The sequence below is a fragment of the Hipposideros armiger genome, unplaced genomic scaffold (genome assembly GCF_001890085.2).
Source record: "Hipposideros armiger isolate ML-2016 unplaced genomic scaffold, ASM189008v1 scaffold_411, whole genome shotgun sequence".
NCBI classification, from domain to species: domain Eukaryota; kingdom Metazoa; phylum Chordata; class Mammalia; order Chiroptera; family Hipposideridae; genus Hipposideros; species Hipposideros armiger.
Window position 1 is genome coordinate 247,224 of NW_017731761.1, and position 10,672 is coordinate 257,895.

The following is a 10,672-nucleotide window of genomic DNA, read 5'->3' on the forward strand; positions in this document are numbered from 1 at the left end:
GCTCCAGGGGGCACTGTTCACATTTTATTCCATGTGGACGGTGCTTTCCAAGGTTGCACAACTCCTGTTACAGAGCAATTGCTCAGTAAATGATAGCCATCGTTAGTGGTCAGAATTCCGGGACTGGGTGTAAAGGGAAAGGCAGTTTAGCTCTTGTTTATAATTCAAGCCAGTGTGACCTTTCAGTGCTTCTCTGATCTTGATTCTTCTTATTAGCGTGTGAACTCAAGGGGTGCACAAAGAGCCCAGCTAATGCTCGGTCATACCCCCCAAACCTTCACAGCCCAGTCTAGTTCTCCCAAAAGCTTGATGGAAGACTGGAGAGCACTGGACTTAGCCTTCCACAGTCCTGGGTTCTTATGTTGGTTCTGGTACCCCCAGCTGTGTGACCTTGGGCAAGCCACTTTACCTCTCTGAGCCTCAGTTTCCTTATCTGCCAAATGGCATAAGAGTAGTTTAAAGGATTAAAGGAGATTAAGAAACAGGAGGATGGGGAGAGACAGAGATGAAGGAAAGCCAAAATATCTCTCAAGTGCTGTGTGTGTGTGTGTGTGTGTGTATGTGTGCGCGCGTGCGCGCGTGTGCGCATGTGTGTGTGTAGGGGTCACGGCTACCATTTATTTATAAAGGGGAGTTGAGGCTGTGGGAGGAGAAATGATATTTCAGAATCAAATGTTTTCCAAAGTGTAGAATCTGGGGTGTCTGTTACATGAAAATAGCCCAATAGGATCCCACCAAATGGCTGCTGTTCAACGGCAGTTGTCAAAGACATGTGATGGCGGTATTGGGCAGAGGGTATTGGGCATCTCCTGCACTGATGTCCCGCCACTCCTTGTCAACAGGACAGCCAAGAGCACAGGATCATCCTCTATGAGAACCCCAACTTCATGGGGAAGAAGATGGAGATCACAGACGACGACGTGCCCAGCTTCCACGCCCACGGCTACCAGGAGAAGGTGTCGTCCGTGCGGGTGCAGAGTGGCACGTGAGTGCAGACGCAGCCCTGGCTCGCCCTGCCCCAGGATCCCAGACCCTGGGGTCCTAAGTCCTGCTTTGCTCTGAAGTCTGGTGATCCCGTACACTTCCGACCTCAGTCTTCTCATTGGAAAATGGGTGTGGAAATCATCAGCCCATGAGTGGTGGCTCTCAGCCCCTGAATTTCCATCTAGACCTTCCTTTGGGGTAACACCCTACCTTTGGAGGAGAGAGAACTTGGCCTTAACCTCAGCCCCAGGAGCAGGACAGGAAATGTTGGTGAGGGGGACAGGGTGAGGCAGAGAAGGGGGTAGCAGCAGGGTGGGAATGGGTTGAGTAGTCTTAACAAAGCTGTGAGAGGCAGGAAGTCCAGCTCATGCTCGTCTTTTACTGAACGAGTTCCTGAGTATGGAAAAAGGAGGCATCCTCACTTCCCACTGAATTAAACTTCCTTGGCATGTAAACCTTGGCTGTCAGCATTGGGGAGTTGCTCACTGTGAAAAACTTGGATGTCATGGCCATCCACAGATGGGCTTGGGCCAGTGGCATGCGGGAGCCGGCTTGTACCAGTTTGCAAGAGCCGACTCTTAAATTCTCAGAAATTTTGTGAGCTGGTGGTTGAATCACTGGTAGTTTGAAATCTACCATGGTGGAAGTATTTACACCATAGAAAATGGAAAATGCTACAAATCAAGACTTTATTCCCCTAAGGAAGTTGGTTTGCCAACATAGACTGGCTTTCTGGGGTTTGCCAAACTCCTAAAATAGCGTGCAAAATTCTGTGTTCCTGGTCCCATTCATTCATTCATTCATTCATTCAGTTTGTGGAGTGCTGCCGTGTGCCAGGCACGCGGTTAGGGGGTCCATATGTCAAGATAGATGAAAGAGAACTGGCTTGCCTTGCCTAGCCAACAGTCTAGGTCACAGGTCAGCAAACTTTTGAGATGGAAGAGCCAATCCTGTCCCTCACAACAATTTAAAAATTATTTGAGAGCCATAAATATATTTTTACAAATAAGGAAAATTTTAAAATCCTTTAAAAATTTTATAAATGAAACTATGATAGCTTTATTTTCATTTTCAATTTTACTTCAGAGCCACATTGTACGTACCCCAAAGAGTCGCATGTGGCTTGCGAACCGCAGTTTGCCGACCCCTGGTCTAGGTGGGAGCAACTCTTCATAATTTAAGAGTCACACAAATCTAGACTCCTTCCCTGAAGGAGGGACGCTTGAGCTGAGATCTCAAGAAAGAACAGGAATTGTGAGGGCCAACAGGGAAAGGAAGGGCTTGGTGAGTGTGAGGGACTCTGCATAGGCCAGAGTAGTGAGGCTGCTGAGACGTGGGGGCTCGAGACTGAGAAACAGCTGGGGTGTCTGTGGGGGCTGGCCACGCAGGGCCCTGGGGGCCAGGGCTATGTGACATTTTCTGGGGAGACGATCGTGACGTTCATCAGGTACTCAAAAGAGTGAGTGATCCCCAAAATGGTGATGACTTCAAATGGTAAAGGAAGTACAAAGGGCTCCCGGGACCTCACCCACTCTCCTTCAGCCTTGCAGCTGGGCTCGGGGTTGGGATAAGGGGCCTGTCTTGTTCTCATCTTAAGGGATCACCCCTTCCTCTGATCCTAGTATCTTTAGTTAAAAGTTTTTAGGAGGTAGTGAGCTCCCCATCGAGAGAAGAAAGAAAGCAGAGGCTAGATGCTGGAAGGGTGGTACTGTTCCTGCTCACCATTCAGGAAGTGTAAAATGATTGGGAGGCCTCCACCCTTCCTCATGGTTTCAGGATTCTCTTTCTCTCTCTCTCCCTCTTTTTATCTGTTTCTCCTGTCTCCCCATGTCCCCTCTGCCCACCTCTGGCCCTGCAGGTGGGTTGGCTACCAGTACCCTGGCTACCGTGGGCTGCAGTACCTGCTGGAGAAGGGAGATTACAAGGACAGCAGTGACTTTGGGGCCCCCCACCCCCAGGTGCAGTCTGTGCGCCGCATCCGTGACATGCAGTGGCACCAACGTGGTGCCTTCCACCCCTCCAACTAATGTCCCCCATTTCCTCCTTCTCAGGGGCCTGGTCTGCTGCCCAGGACCCCCCCAGACCTCGTGGTGAGTGAATAAAGTGTGACTTGCAACTGGTCTGCTGCAGTATTTTTTATCCCCAGTGGGAGCTGGGGTACTGTGTGTATGTGTGTGTGTGTGTGTGTGTGTGTGTGTGTAAGACAGGCAGACAGACAGACAGAAAGTGTCGGGGTGAGGGATAGGACAGCAGGGTCTTCACTGTGTCTTCCGGCTCTGCAGCTACTTAGCTGTGTGGCCTTGGGCATATAGTCCAACCTCTCTGTGCCTGTTTCTTCGCCTGACTTACAACTCGTATGCCACCTGAGTGGCTTGGCCTGGGCTCCCTCTTATGTGGTTGCTGAGCACAGTTACTCTCGGGGCCATGGGGTGGATGTCCCAGCCCTTACACATGTATGCATTGACTGCCATTCGCTCATGATTGAGTTGTCGCCTTGAACCTGGGGGTTTCCTTAGACCTCCCAGAGGAGCCAATAACCCTGCAATCCCTATCCTGTCCCAGAGACAGGGACATCAAGAAAAGGCAGGGGTTACTGCCTGGGACGTTAGTAGATTTCCCAAACACGTGGAGGTGTTGAAAGGAGAGGTGGCGTTTTCCAGGTGAATCTTGGGGAGGAACCATCTTGGCAAAAGGAACAGAGTGTGCAAAGTTAGGGAAGCAAGACAGAGCATGGTATGTTCCAGTGTTCCAGGTACAGTCAGTACTTCAGGGCGTGGAAACTTCAGAGGGCTGGTCCTGAGACAGTAGGTCCCCCCCACCTCCCTTCCCTTTCCTCCTGTCAGCGTGGACAGCTTCTTCTCTCAGGTCTCAGCAGGACTGCCCTGCTCCTCTTTCCCGCCCTCCGGGAGCCACTTCCCGCTTCAGCCACCAGGTGTCAGCAAAGCGTCTTCCTCCGGGCTCCCAGGCCGAGGGTGGGGATGGGGGCGGGGGTGTCTGTAAGCGCGTGTGTGTGTGTGTGTGGGGAAACAGCACTCCTCGGGCCCTGATTGGAGCTGAGCCCTGTCAATCACAGCGGCGCAGTCAGAGTTGGACGGGATCTCAGAGCCTCTTCTGCCCCAGTGAACCGAGGCTTAGAGAGTCAGCTGGGCCCAGCCTGCTATCTCGCTGAACCTTTGACAGAGGAGGGACAGACCTGGAGGGTCCCGTCTTTTTCTACAGCTCTCCTTCCCAAAGCTTGCTGGGAGGGAAAACAAACCAACCAACCTAGCAATGATTCTTGGAAGAAGGAAATCACTTTCTCACCCTCTGTCACTGGAAGCAACTAGCAAAACCTCATCCTGCCACCCAACCTTATGACTTAGAGGAATCGCTCTGTGCCTCAGTTTCCCAGAAATGGGGGAAATACTTGTGCCTGCTCATAGGGTTGCACTGAGTGTGTGGAGTTTTTAGGGCAGTGCCAGATGAACAGCAGAGACTCAAATGAACACAATGTGACAGGGATAAGGGGAGGCTGTGAGATTGTGGGGTGGGGTCAGGGAAGGCTCCTGGGGCTTTTAAGCTGGGTTTTGTAGGAAGAGTAGGAGTTTGCCAGGTACACAAAGATGGAAGTGCTTTCCTCTGATTCATTCACTCATTCTCTCACCCACTCCCATCTTCTTCCTCCTGCCTCTCTGTTCTCTTCCCCCTGTGCCTTTCTCTTCCTCTCCTTCCTCTGTTCTTCCTCCTTGTGTTCTGACTTCTCTGCCCCACCTTTTCTTCCTCTTCTCTTCTAGCTCTTCCTTCTTTCCTTCCTCTTCCTCTCCTCACTGTCATGTCCCTGGGGTGGGCTCAATCCCAGATGAAGCAACTCAGCCAGGCCCCAGCCCCACCTCACTCGCACTTCCTGCAATCTTATTGGGATTGGAAGGTGCAGCTGGAACAGGTGGGCTCTTTAAGGTATCCAGACTACTGTCGCCACTCCTGTGTTCATTGCAGCTTTATTTTCAATATAAGACAGAAAGGGTAATGACCTAAGTGCCCATTAACAGATAAGTGGAAAAAGAAAATGTGGTCTATCCATGCAAGGACATATTAACTCAGCTTTAAGAAAGAAATCCTACCATTTGCTACACCGTGCATAAACTTGGAAGACATTATGCTAAATAAATAAACTTAGCTCCTCTTTCGAGAATGCGGAGACTCACTTTAAGCAGGTCTAGATATTAGTAAATCCCCCAAGATATGTCTGGTTGCCCTGGGGTCGTGGTTCTTGATATGTGGTCCCCACACCAGCAACAGCGTCATCACCTGAGAACTTGTGAGAAATGCTTATTCTCAGTCTCACTGCAGACCTACTGAATCAAAAGCTCCCCCCTGGGGGAACATCAGCTTGTTGAAAGTGCTCTCATGGACTCGATTGCTGTGCAGGCCGGACCATAACTTCATTGATTTTCATTTCCTCAGTGCCCGTGCATGCAGACCCACAGCTTGCGCAGATCCCTCCATGTTCTGAAATCAACTCATTGTTCAGGCTCCAGCAGAAATGCTTCCTCCTCTTAGAATTGGTGACCATCCCCATTGGTCCCTTCCAGAGCAGAGACTGCAGAGTCCGTCACAGGATGAGATGTAAATCATGACTCTTCATAGTTGTATGCCTGTAAGCAACTGAAAACAGGGCACACGGGGCTTATCCAGCAGGAATCTGTCCTGCAAAGTGATGGTTCCAGAGCCAGGTACCTAGCAGCTGCAGAACAAACTTCTCTTTTAAACTTTCAGCGCTCCCTCCTACCTCGGGGCCACCAGAGTCCAGTAGTCTCAGCCTAGAGCCTGTAGAGAAAAGTATCTAATAAACACCTTCACTCTGGGGCGGAGCTTCTCACCCTCAGCACTCTTGATAGGTCTTGGCGGGGCCGGGGCTGGGTGTGCTGTGCATTGCCGGATGTTGAGCTGCATCCCTGGCCTCTGTCCACTAGATGTCAGTAGCAACCCCAGTTGTGACAACCAACCCTATCTCCCAANTAGAGCCTGTAGAGAAAAGTATCTAATAAACACCTTCACTCTGGGGCGGAGCTTCTCACCCTCAGCACTCTTGATAGGTCTTGGCGGGGCCGGGGGGGGGTATGCTGTGCATTGCCGGATGTTGAGCTGCATCCCTGGCCTCTGTCCACTAGATGTCAGTAGCAACCCCAGTTGTGACAACCAACCCTATCTCCCAACACAGCCCAATAGCTCCTGGAGGCAAAATACCCCAGCTTGAGAACCACCGCTCTAGGGCATTAAGGATAGTCATACTGCGGGTAAGTATATTTTGAAAGAGGATAGTGGATGAGGTCACAAATGGTGGTACTTCAGGCAGGGTTGCAGATGAAGAGGGGAAGAAATAGAACAAATTGTGCAAAGTGGGCATTGGCCTCTACCCCTATCTGATACAGGCTCAGATAAACTCTCATCTAACAAATGGGAAAACTGAGGTCTGGAGTCAAGCAGTGAGATTTGGGTGCCTAAAATACACACACACCATATATATATATATTTTAATATGTACATATATTAGATATATATATTTGACATATATAACAACTTTATTAAAAATGGATATGGAGTCACAAATAGGAAAAAAAATTTAGATTTTTTTCTCTGTGCACCCATCTCTCTCATTCTCTCTCTCTCTCTCTCTCTCTTCTCTCTGTCTCTCTCTCTCTCTTACACAAAGCCCAACCTTCTTTCTTGATTCCTCTCCTTCCACAGTGGAAGGAATTTGGGTGCTTTTGCTTCCTGAGATCTTCTGGTTTTAAAGTTTTAGCAGGAGGAGAAGTGGAAGGGGTGGGCAGGGCCGGAAGTACAGATGAAACACTTTGCTTAGACACAGGGACACCTGTGGGCCAAATGAGAGGACAGTGTCATTTTGTCCTTTTGTTTTATTAAATTGCTTTGGTGGCATTAATTGGGTTTTGAATGAAAAGAGCTAAGTTTTACCCTTGACTTTTAAATGCAAGTTAACAAAGAAACGCACACCAATGTCTACAGGAAATGATGAAGGGGACGGGGGAAATCACCCACCTCCAACCTGTTGTCAGGGCCAGCTTAAGTCAGGGGACTTAAGAATTTTCCCAGGCTTTGTGGGAAGAGGGTTTGGCATCAGGCATCAGGCAGGCAAGGCTGGGAGCCAGGCTTTTCAGAGCAAGGTGCTCACATGTGCAAACTTAGCAAGGTGAGAAAAACTGTATCAGGTGAAAGGCAATGTAGGCAGCTCTGCAGGTATGAACTGTGGCTTCTGCTGGGCAGAGGAATAAAAATGGCGAGAGGTGAAGCTGGTCAGGTAGCAGGGTCCAGGGAGTGAAGGTAAATACCGACCACAGAAAAGAGTTGAAGCTTGATCCGGAGGGCACTGGGAAGGCATGGGAGGGTTCTGAGCAAGAGGGTGACATGGTCTGGTTCGATGGGCACTGGAAAACACTCCCCCTGGCTAATGTGTAGAATTGGGCAAAAGGGGGAGAAGTTTGAAGTTGTTTTCTTTGAATGAGAGAGGCCAACAGCCTGACTATTGGGGTGCGGGGTATACTAAGTGATGGGGTGGGACTTCTCCGGTACACCCACTCCTTGTAAGGGGCACCTGCAGTGCTCAATATGGCCCGGTTGTTAATATGTTTTGTCGATGTAAGAAATGTCCAAGCCTGTAGAGCATTTGTATGAGTTGATTTGAGCCAAACTGATGACATTTGCTGGGGAGCAAGATCTCAAATGCTCCAGAGAATGGCAGTTTTGCAATTTCTTTTATGCATTTAGAATCAAAGAAGACGTAAGGAAAGTGCATGAAATCCATTGGTGGTAGAGCCCGGGGGGATGAAAGAACTCTCTGGGATTGGATAAAAAGCAAAATGGAGACACAGGCTTCTTGCACATCGGTGGGTAGGAGATAGTTAATAATGAACATTTATAGCACAGAGAGATGGTGTGCTGTGCGGGGAACAAGGTAACAACGAGGGGTTCTATGGTCTCGTGCTCTGGTGGCCTTAAGCTCTTGTGCCTGCGGTTGTGCCTTCTAGGGGTAGGAAAAGAAAATTACCCTGACATTTCAAAGGCATGTTGTCCCGGATGCATGGGAACAATGAGCGGGACTCACCTACGGTCAAGATTGACCTTTGCTAAGAAAGCGATAGGCCTGGGACGTGACTACCTGCCCGGTCAGGAATTTGTGATCAGACCATCCTGTGCGGTTACTTTTGGTCACTGAGCTTGTCAGGCCTGCCACGTGTCTCCCCTGAGCTTGTCAGTTTTATTACATAGCCCCCCTTTTCATTCACTTTCCAAAGCACATTTGTAAGGTTAAAAAAAATTTAAACCAAGTAACTTTGAAGATCTTATAGGCTTTATTAAGCGATTCATGAATTGGGCAGCATCCCATATGCAACTAGAATGGCACTCGAAGGGGTTGTACAAAATGGAAGGTTTTTAATAGGAAGAAGGGTGGGACAAGGGAGCTATTAACAAAATAAAAGATTATTTTGGGGCTGGTACATCTTTCAGGAAGAGTTTTTATCTTGTGGATTACTTCTTCTTTCTAGGGTTGGGAGGAGGGGGTGGGATGGAGAGGGCCCACAGGATAGATTACCTCTTTGGTGTTCACCAGAAAATTGCAAACTGTGTGATTAAGATTCTGTTTCTGGGAGAGGTAGCAACTGCAGTTAAATCAGGTATTAAATCTAGGTTTGGAATCATGAGCTTTTAGCACCAGAGACGCCATTTTGGGCCTGTGGTTCCCTTTAACAGTTCATTTCTTGCTTCAGACACTTCTTTTGAAAGGGATAAAATGTTACAGATACAGTGCTGTGTACTACCCGCCCACCCACCGCCAAACCATTCCCTTCCCTTCCCCTGCCTTAAAGTATCACTTATTTCTTAACTTTTACTTTTACTATACTTATGAATATCCACAGCACTTGCTCTTGTCTCTCAGCATTGTATTTCCAAGACTTATTCATATTGTAACATGTAGTAGATTTCAATCATTCATCTTAATTGGTGTGGCGTGGTTCATTATTTAAATATAATGCAAGTTATTAATCCGGGCCTGTATTGATGGACATTTATGTTGCTTTTAATTGTGTCTTGCTATAAACGAGGCTACAATGGACACCCCACACTTTCGCTAAGGTCTCCTCGCGTGCTGACAGCAAGAACTCTGCACCTGGGCTGACTGGGTTCAAATCTCAGCTCTAGAACTCAGGGGCTGGGAAACAAAGTAAGTTACCTAAGAAATCCTAGTTTTTCTCATTCATAAAAATAGGGGTAATAGCAGTGTGGTTGTAAGGATTCACATGTTAGTGTGGGTGAGGCATTTCGAACAGGGCCGTGCAATACGGGTGTTTATGTCAGTATAATGCTGTTATTACTGGAGCATAGGAAAAGGTGTGAATGGAGTTGGGTAACCGCCTCCCCTCCCAGCCTGCGACTTTGGACAACTCACTGTACTTCTCTAAGTCTCACCTTCCTCATCTATAAGATGGGGCGTTGCCAAGAGTACAGGAAATGATGGGTGCCATTTAGTAGACACTCAGCAAAGGTGCATTTGGCTTGTCTCCCTTCCATCTCCTCACACTTGCGAGGGATGTTCGGGCATGTTATTATCCTCTTGGACAAGTAAGGAGGCTGGGACTCAGAGAAGTGGAGAAACTTTGTGCAGACCACACAGCCTGTTGGGGTGAATGAACTTTTTCCAGGCAATGTCCCTGGGTTGGGTCCCTGGGGCCACTGTCGCAGATCTCCAGGGCCAGCCCACTCCGTCCTGCAGACCACCTAGGCCCAGACCTGAAGCTCGGCCACCCGCCGAGCTCTTGCCAGGAGGTAGAACTAATACAAATAGTCTTCCACGTGCCTCTCAGAAACAGCCACCAAATGCGCCGGTATCATGGCAACTGCAGAATCAAAACAAGCTCTTAATAAAAGATCCAAAAGGAGGGGGAGGAAGAAAGCCCACCCCCAAACCAGCCGCCCCTCTGATGACTCCTGCTGGTGAGTTTTCAGTTTACGGAGGTGATGGGGTTGGCACTGAATCTTCGTATTTAAAGGAGGTTTTTTTCCCCCCGCAAGTTGTTTTCCTCTAGCAGGCTGAGGCCGGGAGCCAAGAAGCGGGTTTAAAATATACAAAAGGAAACAGAGCATGGCGAGGCCTGGAGGAGAAGAGCCATTAAAGTGTGGGTGTTCTGGGGGTGGTAGAGCGGAGCGGGCACTGTGCCATGTCTGGAGCTGAAGAGTGGCTTTGCCTTGGCCCTTGAAGCCACAGGGGGTCTGAATGGCATCACCGTGGCCCCTCGTGCCCACCGCTCAGCCTTTAGTCAGCTCCTGGAAATGAAATCTCAAAACATAAAGACGGGAAGGCCGTGAAAGACCATTGGATCCAATGGTTTCCTATTTTTTTTTTTTTTGGCAAAGAAATTGTTTTTTGGATAATTTGTTCTAGCCTAAGGAACCCCAATGTGCAAAGCAGATAGGAGAGGGTTGGAGTGGAAGTGACGGGCCTGGAATCCTGCTGGCATGGGGGAGGGGTTCTCCACTTTATCCCCCCACCCATGGGAGTCCTTTAGTATCTGTGTCCACTGTCAGTGTCCTAAGGAATGACAGGACAAATCCAGTCCAGTCATTTACAGATGGAGAAGCTGTTATTACGTGTAGTAATGTTAGCTAACTACTCTTATTTATACTTTAAACA

The 10,672-nt window shown here is 48.8% G+C and overlaps 1 protein-coding gene across 1 annotated transcript in view; it reads left to right on the top strand.

Moving 5' to 3' along the window:
• The window catches only part of CRYBB2 (crystallin beta B2), a 10,854-nt gene extending 7,750 nt beyond the window's left edge, over positions 1–3,104 (top strand). Inside the window, exons 4-5 of the mRNA XM_019663942.1 lie at positions 843–985; positions 2,843–3,104. Coding sequence (XP_019519487.1) covers positions 843–985; positions 2,843–3,011 — 312 coding nt within the window. The 3' untranslated portion in view covers positions 3,012–3,104. The remainder of the gene's footprint in view (positions 1–842; positions 986–2,842) is intronic.
• Positions 3,105–10,672: the final 7,568 nt, after the last annotated feature.